This window comes from Aythya fuligula, chromosome 4 (genome assembly GCF_009819795.1).
Source record: "Aythya fuligula isolate bAytFul2 chromosome 4, bAytFul2.pri, whole genome shotgun sequence".
Lineage (NCBI taxonomy): Eukaryota > Metazoa > Chordata > Aves > Anseriformes > Anatidae > Aythya > Aythya fuligula.
In genome coordinates, this window is record NC_045562.1 from 49,578,559 (window position 1) to 49,599,112 (window position 20,554).

Below are 20,554 nucleotides of genomic sequence, written 5' to 3' on the forward strand. Positions count from 1 at the left end.
ACATTCACTGGCCCTTTTTTGTTAAATGTTCCATGAATGAGTATGGAATATTTCACTAAATCCTTAGGACTCTATGTTTAGTAGCACCGGATAATTCAAGAACCTATTTATAAAAATCAACAGTAACGTTTTTTAATAAAAAAGGGTAAGGCAAAGTCTGTGTGAGAAAAAAAACAAACAGAAATTAATCATCATTCCTCTCACTCATCTTCCCCAGAGTTACCACAAGAACTCTCCTATGCAAATAAGGAAATTAGTAAAATAGGATGTATGTGGTCCCTAAGAAAAAAGTACTGTCATGCAATGCTGGTGTTTAACGTGCCCATTGCCTGCAATGGACATCCTGCTAGGAAATTTCAATCCCCAGCATGAAAGAAAAAGCAATGTTTTAACTATTTAATCTAATAGGTTTAATTACTCAGAAGCACAAAGTTAAAGACTATGGGAAAGACTAATATTACAAAAAAAAAAAAGAAAAAAGAAATCTGCACTACCTATGTGCTAGGGGTGAGCAGACTATTCCCCAGACCACTAATTTTACCTAGAACTTTAAAATTTCACTGTATTGCAACATAGTCCAAACACTCTTGGTACACCAAAAATTAAAAGGAGTATGCCAAAGGCAATTTACAAAAGTCTAAAACCCATTTTTAAAAGGTACTTTAATTTGTTCATTTGTACCTGTAATGACTACTGCAGTTTTAACATTAAAAAGTCACTTTTTTCTTCAAATGGAAATCATCTGTGGCATATACAACTATTACAGTGTTTTAATATTTATATATATATACGATTTTTTTTTAAGACACCAACGTTTCATTCCTATTAAGCAATAGGTTATGTTTGGCGAATTCCCGTGAAGAAAGTCACAGCATGTCTTCTCCCCTCAGAAAATGGCATCTCAAACAGTAACATTAAAATCGACAATAGTTCTTCAGCGTAACTATGTCCAAGCAGTCTGTTCATTTCATTTTCTGAAATGCTACATTTGAGACCAAAAGAAAAGCAAAAGAACTAAAGTTTCAACATGTAAGTGATGACTAGAAATATGCCACAAAATTATTTTTACAATACATTTCTGCAGAAATAATCCCTAGTTGAAGCTTTTTTTTTTTTTATACACATATACAAAATTTAGACAGCAATATACACATAATCACAGTGAAGACGCTGGCAAGTTCACCAATCTGTAGTGTAAATACAAAATGCAAAGCAGCCTTCAAAGAGAACAATGCTACACAGCAAGCAGAGCTAGCTTGTTAAATAGCAAACATCAAAAGTTCCCTGCAAAAGGGACGCAGTGCAAGAAAAGCAGCATGCACTTTGATACAAATAGCAGTTTATGGCTAATGGTTGACATTAACTGTGGTAACAGTGACTCTTGAGTGGCTGTGCATAGTTAAACTCCTATGTCATCTGTTTTCCTTTATACCATTCCACAAACTCATCCAACAATACTGGCCCTGTAGAGAGATCAAATAACTGCATTTTACAAAATTTTATAAGAGGACACCAAATGATTAATCTCAGAGAAATGAATTATTTTACAACATCAACATATGGCAGTACTTACAGGCTCCATCTTCATCATAATTACTGAGGTCAAGGTTAATTGTTCTGCTGAATTCAAGAACATTACACCATTGGTCCTTATTGATAACTTTGTATTTTGATTGCTGCTTAAGGCAAGAAATGTGAATTACTGAAATATATTTTCAACTACCTCAGCTTCAGATATTCTTACAGAAAATTTAAGCCTTGTGATGAATTACAATTTTATTTGTATCAATCAAAACTAAGCAAGATTTAAAAAGACACTACATAGTCAACTCAATGTTGAGTATGTCATGTTTCCCACTAAGGCATCTTTCAGTGAACAACCATGCATCAACAGAACACAACTCCAGAAGGAAATGAAAGACATTCTATACTTTGTCCCATGTTAAATAAACCTTAACAGCACAGGGATTTGAGGAACAGGATGAAAGTAAAGATAACCAGTTACAAGTACAGTATTGGAGGGGTTGGTATCTTTTAAAAATCAGAAAGAAATCATAGCTGTTTATTTTATATCTAATTAAACTAGTGTCAGAGAAGGCAGACAAAATAAAGTAATTCCATTTCAACCTTCTTACCTCTAGAAACTGGTGAAATACTGGAAAAAGAGACCACGTTTTTCCTAAAAGAAGGCCCAACATACACTTGGCAGTGTTTATGTCTAGGCTGCGCTGGTCCTTTTCCTGTGTCAAACAGAAAAAAGTCAAAAAGTCAAGGAACAAAAAAGCATGATCTTGGGATTTTTCAAGTACTCCCACTGCCGAAACTACAGTTCACACATTCATAAAACATGTTAATAAATAGCAATGTCTAACCCTTTTTTTTTAATTATTATTATTAAAATGTAACCCCCTAGTAAGACTTCCTTCCTCGCAGCTAATGGCCTCCTATAAAGAGATGCTTTCTAAAACAGTGACAATTTTTTTGAGAAAGTATTGAGAGGAGGAATATACTCTTGCTCACAACTTAAGACCCTTCAAGAAAACAATGGCCATTACACCCCTACTGACATTTGCATGAATGCATCTGCATAGCGGTAAGTGCCTTAAAATAGTACCACTACATATTTCCTGAGGTATTCTTGAAGCTACAGGAACCAAAAGACGATAGCTAAGCAGCTATCAGTTAACACTACGTGAGAGGGCCCAGAGGAGGTTCTTTGCTCTGCTCTTCAACCGATGACAAGCAGAGGGAACACAATATTCTAACACCTCACACATGCAGACTCATCTCAAAACTAACCCAGTTTTATGTCAACATCACAGCGGTATTTTATGGCTTGTGGAAAGAGGAGATTTTTGTTGATTGCTGCTGCTTTTGTGGGATTTTGGTTTGTTTGGTTAGTTTGTCTTCTAAAGAAGAACAAGAATAATTTGTACCTAGCAGATTCATTACACCTGATTAGTGCAAAAGTTGATGTTGATGTATTTGATAACATGACTTCTGCACATTTTGAAAAGTAACGCATACATAAAGTAATGAGATCGACTCTTAGGTTTAAGTAGTTAATCCGTCTACATTTGTTGCCTTGAAATTAAACACATTTTTATGACAGATTGGATATAACAAACCACCCTCTTATATCTTGATTATAGCAATTAAGCTACCAATTCAGAAATGAAGTCACAAAAAAACCTGCATGGACTACTGTTGACCTTGGTAACTTTTGCACTCATGACTGCAAACAGGAATGTCTAACTTCAGAAAAAGCAGGGATATAGGGAGCACCTAACAAAACAGTGCAAGACAGCTACATAAGACAAAATTCATCCCTATGCTTCACCTCTGGACGTGCAGTAATGTGTCTACATGTAACAAAATACACAGGGGTTTTGGTGTTTTTATTTTTAAAAATATCTCAAAACATAAGCAAATGGTCTTTATCGCACAGCAAGGATGTGGTAAAGCAAGACCCCAGTTCTCTGACAACTTAATGCCTTAGCCACAAGATTATTCTATCTTCTTGAAACCATTCAAAACACAAACACACCTCACTTCTAAAATTGTGTAGACAGAATTTAATGCAGATTCATTCTGGAAGGGAAGTGGGGAGGCCTGCAAAAACGCCACAAACTGTTTTACCTTCTCATAATTAAGTATATGAGGAACATCACTCTATCTGACCTAGAGGAATAAAGTAAATTCTAGGATGAACAAAGCTTTTTAATTAGTAATAATGCTGAAGGAGAAACCTGCAGAGGCATCTTTGTATTAGCATGATACAAACCTTTCACTTATTTCCAGTGTCAAATAGTTGTAAAAACTAATTCTCTTTCCAAAGTCAGTTTACACCTTACTTGTCACCAACATCTTTAAGTAGAAATCACACCACTTATTTTCAGTATTACTTACATACTTTAATTCTTCCCACACACTCAAGTATTAATGAAATCAGCCCCTATTGTCTTTACTTTGGCCATTTTTCATTATTAACATACATTCCAGATGCTTGTAATGTTTTTCTTGGATCCCGTAGACAGAAAATATTGATAAACACTGATAAATTTCAGTATTTGCTTTTACAGTACTATTAGTCTTTTCAAGATCTTCCCCCCCCCCCCAATATTTTGGATAAAACACCAAGCCATGAAACACCTGCCTCTCTTTCAAACGGTATCACAGCATCAGTCTGTCTAAAAGTCCTTAAGACCTGCATTTGTCAGATCAATTTGGAACCTCTTGAAAACTCTCTACCCACTGTCCTCCTTTAAAGTTTCTTCACTTATTTTTGATAGGCCACCAGCTAATTCAGATTTGCTATTAGTAAGACATTTCAATCAATTCAAAATATTTCACCAATACCTTGAACTTCTTTGTTAATGTTAGGTATTTCTAGCCTTTGCATTTTACTTTCAGCAAAATCAGTAGAAACCTCCCCACGGTGTACTGGGTCTAGCTAGGATGGAATTAATTTTCTTCACAGCAGCTTCTCTGTTGCTGTTTCACATCTGTGACCAAAACAAAGCTGATAACACAGCAATGTTTTAGCTACAGCTAAATTGTGTTTGCACAACATCAAGGCCTTCTCTGATTCTCTCTCTGCCCTCCCAGTGAACAGACTGTAGTTGTGCTAGATGCTGGGAGGGGATGCAACCAGGCAGATGACCCAAACCAAGCAAAGATGTTCCATGCCATACAGCAATGTGCTCAGGAATAAAGGAGATAGTTCAGGGAAGTTAACTGTCTTTTGCTCCAGAACTGGCTAGACATTGTTTTACCTATGGGAGGTGGTAAGCAATTGCCTTTGCATCACTTGTTCTTTCTTTCTCTTCTTTCACTTATCCCTTGCTTAATGAACATTTATCTCAACCCACAGATTTTTTTTTTTTTTTTTTTTTGCTTTTACTCTTCCTTTCCCTTTCCCCTGTCCCACTATATACAAGGGTGAGAAGGAAATAAGCAGCTGTGTAGTGTTTAGCTGCCTGCTGGGGTTAAGTACACAGCAAAGGAGGTATTAAAATGTTGATATGTCTTTTGTTTCTCACATACTAATTCCATACATTCTCATATCCAGCTTGGTTAAAAGCGAACTACCACAAAACTCTCCATGTTGACTTGCAGGAAGCAATGCTATACCAGCGTGAGTTATTTATGAGAGACTTAACCATCAGAATTGCTAGCAGTTCAAATTTTTCCTATTATGTTTTCTTATATTACCTCAGCAAGAAGGCTGTTATCAGGATATTGTTCAATAAATGCTGAGAACATCATTGAAGGCCTTCGAACAATTTTCTAAACCAGTATTTATATTATAACCTTGTATTATTTTTACCAGTTACAGAAATGCCTGAAGCGCCTCCTCATTTTAAATAAATCTATGCTCACAAAAATCAAACAATAAGGAAAAAAATAGGGTAATTATAAAGCCAGTGGAAGTAAATTCAAGAGAATAAGGCCTAAATCATTTTTTCCCATTTGACACAGAAAGGTAACAATGTGACTAAACACTAAAACAAACATCCTCTACTTTTCCTTTCCAATTCTGTCAATTTGCATGTACTTTAAGAACATGAACATTTCCATTTGTTAAAAGCAATCTTGAGTATCTTAAGAGAAACATACTTAAGAGAAACATATAGTCTTTTAAACATTACCTATGAAACCAAAGTTGCTGGCCTTCTGCAATACTCACCCGTGCAAAGTCAAATGCATATCTATAAATAAGTTTAAAATTGGTAGGCTCATTTAATAAAGATCTCAAGTAATCCAGAGAATTTCTCAATTTTTCTGTAGTATCACATCTACAAAAAAGCAAAGAGTGAATTTACAGCATACATTCTTATACAAATACCTGGTGTTTTTAAAAGAGAATCTGTAAAATGTGTCCCCGTAACTCCACAAAACACAAAAGGTATGAGTTTATGTATATAAGATGCCTTGATTTAACCCACAGCATGAAATGGATTTAGATAAAATAGTGAAGTATTACGCTGTTACTCTCATAAGAAGTTGTTTGGGTTTGCAGAAAACGCACTCTCCAACAGATTAAACCAAGATCTTGTCTACACATCGCAGTACCAGCAAACCACAGAAGGGAAACAATACTTCTATAGCGTCAGCAAAACTATAGAACTTACACACAGTCTTCGTGATTCTGCTTTGTAAGGTAAGTCTTTCCCCCACACTCTACGAAACATGGCTATTCAACTACTTTTATGTTAAGTATGCCATAAAGCTCTTAACTGTAGAAAAGAAAAATCCATTCACAAAAAGGGGTTGCACTATTAAGCATTTTAAACTGCACATAATCTAATAACATGGCAATATCTAATTCATATGCAATGACAGTAAAGGTTAGAAAGCTGATATATAAATCCAGTGACAAAGACAGATACAGTTGGGGATAGAAACTATGTACCTCATGACATTTGTTTTCTTGAGACTGTAGACATTTTAAATCAACAGTATATAACATGCAGCTGTCAGGTTTCAAGCTGTCTCTGAATAACCATAAGCAGTAGGAAATACTATTAAAAAAACTTAGAGGTTTTTCAAAGCACTTACTGTAGCGATGTCATTCCTTTCAACCATTCTTGTAATGTAAAGTAGCCCATGTTTTGTGCATCCAGCTTCCAGGCTAATACAAGCATAACTACCTGTTTAAGAGAAAAAAAGACTGACTGAAGAATATTAACAGAAACATCCACACATTTTTCAAGCAGTTACTGTTTAGTAGGCTACAAATATTTATTTATATAAACAGTATTTTCAGGACTTTGCTAATGAGCAACTGCTTTAAAAGTTAAATTATTTAAATACCACAAACTTACTCATAATTCAAACAAAACGAAAGCAGCACAAAGATAGGCAATATCAATCAGGTTACTAGCAGCCACCTTACTTCTTCAAGGCAGCATTCATATAATGCCACTGCAGTAATGTACTGTTCATTGCAGCCAGGAAGAATATGAGACAGTGTACAAGCTACAAAATGTTTACAAAATTTAAGCACTGATTTGAGACAAGTTACATTTGACATTAAAAAAAAAAAGGAATATAGATATACATATGAAAAACTAAGAGAAACATATACTGTATACATAAATTGGAAAATGTATACAATATTCTCTTTATTTGGGTTTTGATATCGCATAATGGGAGTGCTAACATTGCTCACAATATTTGAAATCACCTTCTATCACCTAGTCTAATCACCTAGAAAAAAATAGTTTGTAGCTGTTCATTAAACATCCAGTGTTGTCTTAGAGAAGACACCATCACTTTTTCTTTAATTTTTTATTTTTTCATTTCTTTCTTGTGACAGGAGGGAAGTGGGGAAAAGAAAGAGAAGGGATTGCTGCAAAGCCAAAATAGATTTTTACTCAAGTTAAAAGCTTTGGGTTTAGAATAAAGGCAAGTTGGTTCCAAAAGTGTATTTAAACCTGGTTTATATCCTTTTTTTTCCCTGCACAATTTCCATTTGTAATTTTTGATGGAAAATTAACATAACTAAGACAGGTTCATCTATATCATAACACACCAAGCTCCATTCAACAGGTGCCTTAACTTACATTTTCTGGTTCTACTCCAATGTCTTCACAAAATTTCTCCATACCTTCAGGCCCTACAATGTCATCAGTGCCTGCAAACAAAATACATTTTACGTATCTCTGAAAATTAAAACAGACTGATCTTTAGAGCACAAGAGAAATGTAATCACACAGTACAACGTGAACTTCCATACACTTTAGTTTGGTTTGTTTTGACATGCAGTATTTCCTCACTTACTATCAGACCTGGATACGCTCATATCTTTACCTCACCTTTGCAAACAAATACAGAAAAAAATAGAGAACAACTTTTCACTCTTGCAAGCATCCTTTATTCTATCCAGTTTCTGAGACAATCTTGAAAGAGTAAACGAGTGAGATCTTTATGAATGCACTTAAGACTAGCACAACATCCAAGTAATATTAGCATGGTTAAATGAGCGAACAGTGATTATTGAAATTCATTTCTCAGCTTGAATCTTGACTGTTACCATAAAATCATATCACATAAGAATATGTTTAGATATATATGATACATGAGATACATTCCCAGAACCTTATTCCTTATTGTCTCATTTATACTGTATAAAATGTCATTTACAAAAAAGACCCTGAAATAAAAACCTCATGCTCCTGTTTATTCATATGGCAATAATAACATGGCTGCACATTATGTGAATTTTAGTAATTGCATGGGGAAGGAAGATATGAATTACATGCAGCTATTTCTTTGCTGATTTTAAATGAAAAAAGGTTCAAAACCAAATGTTATTAAAATGTACTACCATTAGAGCAGATGCTATTAAGTCAAGATATTCATAGCTTCTCCCCTATGCTGTTGACAAAAACACAAAGGCCTTAATTGCATTGTGCAGTTGTTGTGCTTTTTTTTTGAAGCATGATGAGTATTTGAACTATTTTGTTACTTTATTCTCATTAAAAAGGGGTCATTTTGAAAAAAAAGCATTAGAGGCAGAAATCCTTACTTTCATCCAATGTAAAGATCAAATATGCAAGTAAGAGGTTTTATAGAGGAAATATCAGTATGTTTTATTATTAGGTGACCCACTGTACTAGAAATAACAAGGTTTAATAATATCTTTTCCCATCTTCCTATGACATCCTCCCACTCACACTTCTGAGTGTACACAAGAACCTTTAAAAAAACACTCATTCTGTAACGTAAAGACACACCAGGGAAAAAGAAAAAACAAATGCAGTGTCAACTGTCTGCATACATAAAGGAGAAGACTAAAGCAAGAGCACAAGAGATTATTATTATTTGAAGTTTCATTTTTTACAATGTTATTCAATACAGTAAACAAGATCATACTCTCCACTTTTCTCTGTTTTATCTTGGTGTATGCAGCCAATGGAAAACCAAAAGTTCTTTCATACACAGCCTTCCTTTCATCCCTTCTCTCCACCAAAGTCTTGACAAAAATGAGTTATCCCTGTTGCTAGAGTAAAAAAAATAAATCAAGCTGGTCAGAAAGGCGCAGAATCTAACAGGTTAAATTTGGCTTGAATTTGAATCTCCTCTCACAGACTGCAACAGACAAGTGAGATCTCTAATTAATTTAGTATATATAATTTTATTAGAAGAGTAAAATGATTTTATTACATCAAATTAACTCAATCTTCATTACATGTAAAAAGCAGACAAAACAGAACAAACTGTGAGCAATGTTATCCAAAACAACATCAAAAAACTGCAAGATGACCTCATTTCTTTTGTCAACCACCTATTTCATTTTCTTTGGGTCTTCTTTAGAGTCATGAGATTATTTTTCCCCATACTTCAAGTCCTCCCCTTCAGAAAAGCACGTGTAGAAAAAATGAAAACAAACAACACCCCATGATTTTACTGTTAAAGGATCATCTAGTAACCATAGGTGATAATTAATAATCCTAAAACAATACATGAATATATACACAAGGGCAATGATTCAGTCAACCTTCAATATACTCTGTAATGGAAAAATGCTCAAAGACAAGACTGTTATGGAATACTTGAATTTATTTGCTTCTATGCTGAAACTATAACCACATTTGGCAGCAACATAACTGATTTTATTATTTTCCCTACCTTTTAGTTAGTTAGTTAGTTTTGAATTACAGACATACCATCCCTTAAAGCTTAATTCTGCACTACTCAGTGCTATCACGGTAGCTGGTATGACCTCTAAAGCCAGAGAGGTAACATTTTGGACAGAAGTACAGCTTTACTATAAATTGGAATAGTAAAGTATTCATGTTCTATAATATTTCAAGATACACACCTCCTCCATTCTTTTTATAGAATCGAGACAAAGACAAAATTACCCCTTGAACTCTTCAACAACTTCATGCTATGCAAAACATAAGAAAAGCTCCTTTAAATCTGTTACAAAAAAAGTCTCCATATTTAGTCTTGGAAAAGATCAGTTAATGCAATTTTCATATTCCAATGTAGATTAAATTGTTATCGGGAAGAAATTTGCATTTCACCCTTACCTGCATATTCATAGAACCATTCTAAGCATCTCTTACTTGAAAAGACGACTTCTTCTGCTTTTATTCTAGTCGAATCATATTTTCTATACATACTTTAAAAAAAAAAAGAAAGAATTCATCAGTTTTTTTAAAGCAACCTTTTAGTCAACAGCCACTATAAGCAGCAACACATTTTCTTTCATTAACTAGTTTACTCAACATTCTGACCTCATAATCAGTCGTTTTGGGAACTGCTTAGCAGAATAAGAATTATTGAACCTTGTGTATTTGCTCAGTCTGTCACAATTCAACTGGTCCATAAGCTATTCACGTAAATGAACTTTCATAACAGTGTTTGGTTCAAATTCAATCCCAAAGCACTTTGTGCAAGTAAGACTTGTGCATACTAGCAATCACCATAACCAACTGATGGGCTGCATCTTGGCTGTGGGTCTAAACCCACAGTGATACCATACCACAGTCAATACAGGTCCCACATGTAGGTATACACAGACTTCAATCATTTTTAATTATTTATTAACTGAGGAGAACTTCACATACTCTTTTTGCCTCCTCAAAAATTCCCTAAGAAGCATAAGGACTGAAATAGATACAACCCACATACTAACATTATTAAAAGGCCAGTAAGTTGGTAACACAAGAAAAAAAGAAAACTAACAACAAAAAACAACCCCCAGGTTACAGGTCCCCACTGACAGGAACTTCATCATGGGGTAAACAATTAAGTAAAAAGCTAAATCAGCAGCACTGCCTTCCCCGCAGAGATGACTGCTGGGGTAATGCTCTCCTCAGATGAAAAGCTTAAGGAATTTTGCCTGCATTCAAGAAATGCCACTGAAGTACCAGTCTCCTGAATTTAGTATCTGAAACACCTCAAACACAAAATGTGCAATAGAAGTCGATGAGTTACTCCATCCTGTTTAGACTTTCAGTTCTGAAACAGAGACAATACCACTTGTGCCAGCCTGCTAAAGGGAAGAGACTCAGCAGTCCAAGTAATTGCTCACTGCTGCATATACACTCTCTGAACTATTTCCACCACTCTGCAGTAGCTCGGGCTCGGAAGCTGAAAAGAGCCGAGTAAAAATGGCTTGGACTAGAGCAGGTAGCCAGGAACAGCTCTGTATGTTCCAAGCATGCTGCCCCTTCCTCTTACGGTGTCAAACCCTGCTGGGGGAGGAAAACAAAGTGCTCCTTGAACCAATTAGCCCATCTGAAATAACTTGATACAATTAATTTGGAGTTGATTTTATCACTACTTTGCCCTTCTTGAAAGGCATGTAAAAGATGTCTGTACTTATGAGCTTGGAGTACACTGATCCCAGCATCTCCTACCTTGGTGCCTGTCGCTATCAGCTACAAGGAACCCTATCTAGTTACTGGCACACATCACACGGACAGGAGCACACGACCTACTTCATGTGTATTGTCATAGTTCTTTAAAAGCAATTACCTATTAGAAAAGTAATACTGGTCAGAGCAAAATGAAACTGCTAATTGGAAGACAAATACCAATGAAAATTTGAAGAAATTTCAAGATTGAAAGGAAAATTACCACTGTACTGAAACATGCTGACTTTGCAACAAACTGAAACCCTGCAGCCAAATGCCATCCATCCACGTTTCAGGAACAAATATTTATATACTCAAGACTTGTAACACCAACTGGAATACAAACTTGAAAACTGACTGTAGCAGGAGCTATTCAACATTTTTATTCAAGGAGTCTAAGTACCTAGTCTAAGGGCCTAGAGCATGGAAAGCTAGTGTGGCTCCCTAAGACAGACACTCACCACAAGAATAAACGTATTTTTCTTACGAAGGGTTGATAAGAAAGCGTTTCCCCTGCTTGCTCACTTAACTCATCAACACACTAGCTGTCAGTAAGTGAACAGCAGGTCTGGAAAGGAACCCTCAAGAACCATTTATTGACAGAGCTCTGGATCATCCAAGTATTTCAGAAAAAGGATTCCTGCATCTTCAAGTGGCAGAGTTAAGACTGTAGCCTGAACCAAGACACCAACAGTAACAGTTGGTGTAAGAGAAACCGTATGTGTAAGAGGAATGGAAAATTAGAACAAAAAAGCACCCATTTTTATACTTTCATTGAGTCTAAGCATAACAAGTTTTCATAGGACTGATAAGCAATTGCAGCTCATTTGCTGTACTAAAGGCTAAAGACAGTTAGGAACTGGAAGAAACAACAATATTCATGAGTAAGTCCATGTGTGCCCAACACGCAGCCAAGTAACTCAATGCAAAATGCTCTTTCCTCTAACTTATTGTTCAAGAAACTTAGTATCAGGCTGCTGGAATCTTGTTTCTCAGAAACCAGAATTGATTAAAGATCTTCCAAACTATGATGGTAAGAAACTACTTCACAAAACTCAGAAAACAGAAAGGATATCATCTTGGGCCACCCTAACCTCTGCTACAAGCTAATTACTACACATCGATTACAAGTGGATGTGACACCTTATCGGTATAATGAAAACAGGCTACAAATAATACTACGCAACAAAGCAACAAAAACAGTTGGATGATTCACAGATGTTGTTCTCTCCACCTAAAGGAACTACCAGCAGAGCACGTATTCTGTGAGACGAGGATCACTTGAAAAGGAAAATGACAGAAGCAGGTAACACCAAAGCAAACCTGGTATTAGTTAGCTCTCATGTATAGATGAAGCCCATTAACTCCCTGCTTACTCTAAATACCAAATGAGTTTCCCCTCCCAGTCTAGACAAACCAGCTATTTTTACTAGCAAGAGACTCCTAAGCCCTGAATTGCTTCGGGAAGTGAGATGAGAGGGAGATACAGACAAGTAACTAGACAAGCATCTGAGATCACAGCCGAAGGAAGCCCAGTTCAGCTGTCACAGCCAGCCCAGCCTGGCAGCCCTGGGTAGAGGTGGTTCCAAAGACTGTGTCCTCTGAACTACCATCAGTCCAGATCTGATTGTCTCAAGAAACGCATGTGCAGAGGTGAAAACCACAAACTGACAGAGAAGTCTGGCATGCATGTTGTACCTTAGAATATTTCTCCTGTCTTTGGAATGTCTCTGTACGTACTGTAAGATGATGTGCCTTGTCTTCATGCTAAGGACAATGTCTCTTGGTACACAGATGAATACAAACTGCCAGAGCGCACAGGGTAGATGTCTGAATACTTTGTTAACCCCCAGCATCTACTGAACAGATCTGAGGGTTTAAACAGCAAGTCGTCAGCGGCTCACAGCTGTCTCAAGATGCCCAGCACCAGTACCTTCAAAGAGAAGCATGGCAATTACACTGATGACACTACAGTTTGGTAACTTGTTTATGCACTGATGGTCCATAAGAGAAACCTGTAGAGTTTCAGTCACAAACCAGAAGTGAACGAACTGCTCAAGTATACACTGATATCAGCGTATACTTTGTTTTGTGTGAAGGAGAGGAAATATGTACTTTGAGAACAGATCAAGATGACCCAGGACTTGGAGACATCTAAAGATGATTAACTGAGGAACTGCTCATCAGGAAGACCATTACATTGACATTTTTGAGGGGAACATCCTGACTTAACACGTCACCAATCAACCTAACCTGAGCAGATGGCTGAAAAACAAAGATTAAAAGAATTCTAATGTGAAGTATCCTCATTATAATAGTAAAAATCACACCCCCAGGACGGGAGACCCTGGACCAACAAGGGACCTTTCCTCTCTGAGGATAGGCATAATGACTCTGTTATGTCAGGTAATTAGTAGCCATTGGAGGCTAGAGGATTGCACAAACATGTAAATAGAGTGATAAGGGACAGTATAAATAGTGGCACAGAGAGTCCTTAGTGTTGCCAGCTTTGCAGTAAACCACCTGGTACCCAGACTTATGCAATTCTGATATAAACAGTATCTTAATATAGCATGCAGATTGGCTTACTGCACAGTGGGCAAGGAATCCCAACTTTTTAAAATCAGACACCAACCTCACAGCTGACTCCTAACACTCATTTCTTATTTTTGAATTACTCTTGTTAGCTATGGAATTGAAATATCCCTGCAATAAAGATGAAGCGTTCAGTTTATCATTCAAAGTGCCATGTTTAGACTGAAACAAAATAATACAAAACCTGAGTATCTAAGCCTTTCACATTTCTTTCAATAGATGATCATTCATGACTTTTCCAGATTATTTTCCTCTTTATGTACCTGGTTTGGTGGGAAAGCAAAAGCATGAAGATTTCACCTAGCTATTATGGGGTGACTAAGACCCCATCTTAAGAGAACGTGGATACTTCCAGCAAAAAGAAAAAGCAGTAATTCCCTTCAATTTATTACAGTTGAATCCACTCCTGCTCCGAGCAAGCTTCAACTATACTGGAATTTGTTAAAGCTCCACCTACCACAGCAGCAATTCTGGGCTGCATGCTCTGAAATACTCAAAATGAGGTCAGCGAAAGCATGAAGCTTAGGTCATACATAATATTCTCTTGCTTGTGGAATCTGGCCATTAGCTTATTTTAAGAAGAGGAAAAATAAATAAAGGTAACCGCTCCTGAAGACTTACACCCCACTCATTTCAGATGCCCAGTTTCCTGAATGAAAATACTAAAAAGTTTACCAACAGCAGCTTTGCTGGACTGCTTTGTTTCTATGCAACCAGAACTTCACCTCCTTTTAAGCTTTGCACTGCCTAACTAGTTGCTTTCAGATTATTTATTTTTTGAACGTTGTAAACTTTTGATTGAAGAAGATGTCCCTACTACTTTCATTAATTGCAATTAAACTATTTTAAAGCTTTAGTTGAGTTTTCATCCATGCAACAAAATGAAAGGATTTTTTTTTAAGCTTAATTTATTCACAACAAAAGTTTTAGCAATAGTTTCATAAATATGATGGTATAATCAAGTAAAAAGAGATTTTTACTATTTGCAAGGTATGACGAAGACTGTCTAAAGCAACTTGCAGGACAAATTCACTTGACTGGTAAATTGTATGCATCGGTGTCTTATCCCTCCCTATGTAAAGGTTCACAATCATCCCGAAACATTTAAACTGATGTTCTGAACTTAACGAGGCTCGCTTAAAAAACAGTATAACAGCATACGTACTGACACACTTCCAGTTAAGTTTCTTCATAACTATTAAGTCACTGAAAAGGTATAGAAAAAGGCAATTACATCTGTGCCTACTTGAAAACATCTGCTTCCAAGGAATATGGTCTAGACATCCGTGACAGTAGGTAACACAGGCTGCCTGCACGGCAAGCCAGCTGGTAAATGACAGAGGAATGAAGAAGCCTCTGAATACTAAAGGTTTTGAAAACTTCGAAGGTTAGTTATGCTCTTATTTTAGTTTCCTATATTAATAATATTGTGTTAACTGTGTTTCCGAAACTTCAGTTTTTCACTATACAGTACGGGGCTGATAACTCAAAACAAATTTGTTTTTCATATTACTATGTCTTTACGTGATCCACACACACATCCAGGATGTATTAGACCTGTGGATCTAATTGCTTGAAAACACAGCTTTCAAGGAAGCAGATATACTTCCCTAGTTTTCATCACTCTACAGTCCAAATATCTATAACTGTAAGATTTTTCCCCTCAGCACGACTCTGGAGCAATGACTAGAATTATTTTCTTTTCAGATGAGACTATTGGAAAGGAGACATTATGTTACAAGGCTCATCTTTCTCAAAATCCAATCTCTGGCATAACAGATACACAGAAATATACTCTTACCTAGCAACTATCTTCAGATGAAGCTTGTTTTTACCTTTTCTATGCCCTTTAACACAATGATGGAAGAGTAACATACAGAATACAGATTTGCAAGTCCAATTTGAAAATACGCCAGACTGTGAGAGTTGTAAGAACAATAAGGTCAAGACTGTCAAACCAAGAGGGAAATACAAATCAAGTCTTCAAGTCATTATTTTCTTGTGTGTGCACTAAACAGTCTACTTAAAATACCATTCTCTAAGACAAGATGAATTTTATTGCTATCCAGAGGTGAACACAGTTATTTTCACTGCTTATCATCTGGCAAAAAAAAATCCCTCCCAATCAAATACTACATTCATGGTTCAAGGTGAAAATACTAATAGAATCCAAGCTCTTATTGTGCACAGGTAGGATGCTAAAGAACAACAGGATCTTTATTTTTTCATAGGTAGTCTATGCATGAGAACAACACTCCCAAATAACTTCACTAACATCTAGATTTGTTCCTATAAATACTTTCCTCAATAGCCAGCATCGTTATTCCACTAATCATTTCAAGATGAGGCTGTAACAGCCTGGAATTGAAAGTGAAGGCTATTACAAGCTTTTCATTACCATATGTATTTAGGGTCTGTAAGTTTAAAGAGCCTTTAGAAGTCTCTTTCTTTCAGCACAGATCTCTGCTGAACTAAGCTTTCTGGAAAGAATAAATATCTCAAAAACATTACTGTCAGTATTCCATAACTAAAGTGATAATAGGAACACAAACAGCGCAAACTGAAAGTATCATCCAACAAAACTATCCATGAAAGGATTAATTTTTTTTTTTTGTGCAGACAAACCATGAGAAATCATCAACATTCAGTCTCTGCTATGATGACACCCTTAATAATGACACTCCTTTGATAACCTGCAGAGTACTACCCAACATTTCCACACTGAAAGCAAATTGATGAACACTTACTGCATTTATTTGTTAACATTCCCCCTGTGAGCTGGCCGCTACAACTAAGAAACATACAAAACATGGATCATTCCACAAAGATCTGAAATCACCCCTCTGTTCAGGAATGTTGTCTGTCCTTAAAAGCACACTTTTTGTTTTTCATTGAAAGCAGACATTCAAGAACAGACTCTGACTACCTTTCTACCTTTTTTGCTTCACATTTTGCTACACATTCTACATAGGCTAATGTCCCTTGAAGAGAGACGTGAGTTACCTGCATGCAGCTTCTAGGAAGTCTGCCTCTAAAATGGCAGCAATGGTAAAGAAATGAGCCCAGAAACCCTTTATTCCATATACTGGCATTGCACTACCCCATACTGGTTTTATTACATACAGCATTCTTTGTACATAATGTCAAAGGAAAGAGTTTTGCAAACAGGTCTACAAGAGCACACTGCTGTACAGGTTCCTGACTTCAAGTAGATTCCTGCTTAACACATTGAGATGTCCAACCTTGAAAAATTGAACAGAACAGGCATGAGCTCCGTCTAAAAGGCATGGAAGTAAGGGATGGTTTGCTTGTTGTCTAACCTGTTCACAGGCTACAGGAACATAAGCCAACTTTGAAGAAATCCTTCCTTGAAAGAAAATATGGTTCTAAGACTAAGCTGAATATGCAGGAAATGAATTCATGTCACCAGTCACGATGAAATTCAAACTATTTTCATGGAGACCAAAACAAAAGAAAGGAAGCTTAAACACAGGGAATCTAAGATAGCCCCAAAACCTTAAAAGTTAAGAAGGAATACAAAAATTGGAACCACATCAGAAAGATGTTCCCCTGTGGCCCATGGTTGTTAAATCTGGTTTCACCTCCACTTCTAAAGGGGGAAAACCTCAATCTGCTTTAAGAAAACTTTAGATTGCAGTAGAATGAAGACCAGATACATTAGTTACAAAAATAATACTTCCAATTATGTTTTCAAAAAGCTCTTAATGATTATATGTAGTACTGACAGAGTACAAAATCAGCTTCTCATTGTTTTCTGACAGATCAGTATCTCTTACTACAGACAACCTTACCTTCTAGGGGCTTTGGCTTGTCTTGTTATCAGGGTCTTAGCAAAGGGACGTAGATTTAATTTTTGTAAACCTCTCTACATAGGTTCTAGAAACATTACTCTATTTTCACTTTTAACTTTTCCAAAAGCAAAATAAATATTTAGAACATGCACTGCTTTTTTGCTCTTGCTAGTTTCACATATGCAAAGCAATGAAAGGGAAAGTTGAAAACTTCCTTCTGCTCCAACAGATCACTTAATAAATACCAGTACAGCTACAGTTGTGCAACCCTATTACACACAATGGGGTTATAGAGGCATAACCAGAGGCTTAATTTGGCTACCAGCATTATGATTACTCACGCTAGTGAAAGAAAAGGAAAGCACACAGCCTCATTTCTGGCTGACGGGAAAGAAATGCATCTTTCTGCCTATCTACTTGTTATGGAAGCTTGTGTTTTCTGAGGCACCTGCAATACTGAGTGTAACAGAGCTCATTGCTCACTGGCTTATGCAGTGGCAACCAAACTTTCTGGCTGCACGCATCCCTTTTCTACATCAGGACACTCGTATATACTAAAGGCCTCCTGTCGAGGTGTGATGGCAGCTGTCATGAAGGAGCACACTGTCCTGTACTCCCACAAGCTCTGAGTTCAGTGCACTAAGTAACGGCTGCATCTTGTAGACAAGGAGCACACTCAATGGCTGCTGCGTGATGCAAAGGAGGCTGAGCATACACAGAAAATACACCATCTCCAGAAGTGCAGCACCTATGCCAAAGAGCACGCTGATCGTGCACACAGTTAGAACCCACTCAGAGGGAAGCTGAGCAGCACCACCTCAGTCACCACCCGGCCATCAGCTATCACCTTGCCTGGCAATCTTCAGCACAAAACCAACATGAGAGGGACAGACTAGCAGAACTTCAGGTTAGAACTGTGGCTGCAAAGGGGCTACAGTTACATTCACTTTTCTGACAGGCTATAGATTGAGAATGCCCAATCTAGATCTTATGCACATATAGAGGAAGACATTACTGTATCCCTCAGAAGTCTTTGAACAAGCAAGTACATCTCTTTTGACAGCTGGCAAACAAGAGCACAAGTTCCCTGCAAGCTTTTTGTATGACTAGAAAAAGGTAAGGAGCAAACTGAACCTAGATGTACTTATTAATATCCCAAAATTTAATCACAGGCCGTGGTTCCACATCAAGAAACCAATCAAATCTGAATACCATTCCCATTAGTATTTGAAAACATGATCATATCAGATGTTCATCTTTAGATATTCCACCAGTCTTAGCCCATGGTAAGATGACATACCCATCATGTCTACTTTTCTTAGCAGATAAATCATCTCCTGCTGCAGGTCTCCTCTTTTTCCTTGGAGGCATCACTTTACTAAAGCAGTCTGATGAACTGCAAGACCGGAGACTTCCTACAGAGGGAATTAAAAACACCAGTACATAGAAATGAAACTGCTGCAGACCAGATAAACTGCATCCACTAATAGGCATAATATTACAAAGGAAAGGGAAGGAAGGACATTAGTGGATTTAAAATACAAAATAAATGGTCCCCTTTCCAGAGCAAAATCTGTTTTACATGGTGTTCTACGATCAGATTTCAGTTGAAGTCAGTGCTATGCCAAAACTATGCCAAAATATACATTTATGCTAATGCTACTTCAGTCTAACAAAAGGCAAGAACTAAGACTATCCTGAAGATGTATTTTAGTCTTCAGTCCAAATTTTCTGTAATTAATTCAAATCACAACTTCTAAGTTGTTTTTTTTCTTAAATACAGACATGACCCAAAAACTAGAGCAGCATACCTCTAGAAAACATAACCTTTTCACTTTTAAGCCCAAAGTTTTCTTTGTTATACAGAGAGCAAGGGGAAAAGAAGGTTCTGTTCATTTCTTGGTTTTGTTTGGTAGATTTGCTTTTGGTGAGGGGGATTGGTTTTTGTTGGGTGATTTGTTTTGTTGTTGTTGTTTTTTCGTTAGTTTTGAAGAGCTACAACCACAAATATTAAAAAAAAAAAAAAAGTAGCTGTATCATTTGGATTTGGTTGGACTGGATAGTTCTCAAACAGTGAGGAGTTCAAAAGTAGGAAACTGCCACTTTAAAACACATGATGGTCAGGTCAAGTGGCAGTCCTCCACTCCCCTTCTCTCAGCTGCATATTCCTGTTTCTTCCTTTTGTGAGCTTCAGTGTGTTAATCCAGCTCACCAAACCTGTAAATAATTAACCCAAGCAAAACCAATAAATAAATGAATAAATAACACAATCCTGTCTGTGCATTAGCACAATGAAGAGCACAGGATCAGCCCTTTTGACCACAGCAAGTTGTTTGTCTCTGCCGCCTCATGAAAGCAACAGGCTAACACTCCAGGCAGAATTTTGTCCTACTTTCATATACTGGAGACCATATGGGACACCCAAGAAAGGTATGTGTAAGAGCAGCTCAACGAGCTATCAAAGCTCTAAGTGTTATGCAGAGAATTTTAAAAGGAAAAGAAGGGAGAGGTGAGGTATAAAAATCCAGAGACAAAGCAATGCCAAAGAAACTTGCAAGGAAACATGAAGAAATACAGCATGCCTAGGCTACCTTCTCTTAGCTTCAACAGCATCCAAAGTTTAGCTATGCTTTATTAAGATGCCCACAAAATCTTTTATTTTAAAACACAGCACAGAAGCAAGCAAAAACACTTTTACTGCTTTTTGACAACAAGGGAACAGACTGAAACCAGAGGCCCAATTCCCAACAAATACTAACAGCAATCTTATGC

General features: G+C 36.8%; 1 protein-coding gene across 7 annotated transcripts in view; it reads right to left on the minus strand.

The window, feature by feature from the left end:
* Positions 1-760: 760 nt before the first annotated feature.
* Positions 761-20,554, minus strand: part of DCUN1D4 (defective in cullin neddylation 1 domain containing 4) — a 35,021-nt gene continuing 15,227 nt past the window's right edge. For 5 of the 7 annotated variants that reach the window (XM_032186122.1, XM_032186121.1, XM_032186127.1 and 2 more), the window contains 8 exons: positions 19,083-19,197; positions 10,044-10,135; positions 7,569-7,639; positions 6,562-6,653; positions 5,690-5,798; positions 2,136-2,240; positions 1,574-1,676; positions 761-1,463 (listed from right to left, as the gene is read on the minus strand). In XM_032186122.1, coding sequence (XP_032042013.1) covers positions 1,408-1,463; positions 1,574-1,676; positions 2,136-2,240; positions 5,690-5,798; positions 6,562-6,653; positions 7,569-7,639; positions 10,044-10,135; positions 19,083-19,197 — 743 coding nt within the window. In that variant the 3' untranslated portion in view covers positions 761-1,407. The remainder of the gene's footprint in view (positions 1,464-1,573; positions 1,677-2,135; positions 2,241-5,689; positions 5,799-6,561; positions 6,654-7,568; positions 7,640-10,043; positions 10,136-19,082; positions 19,198-20,554) is intronic. The other 2 variants (XM_032186128.1, XM_032186125.1) reach the window with 1 other exon arrangement.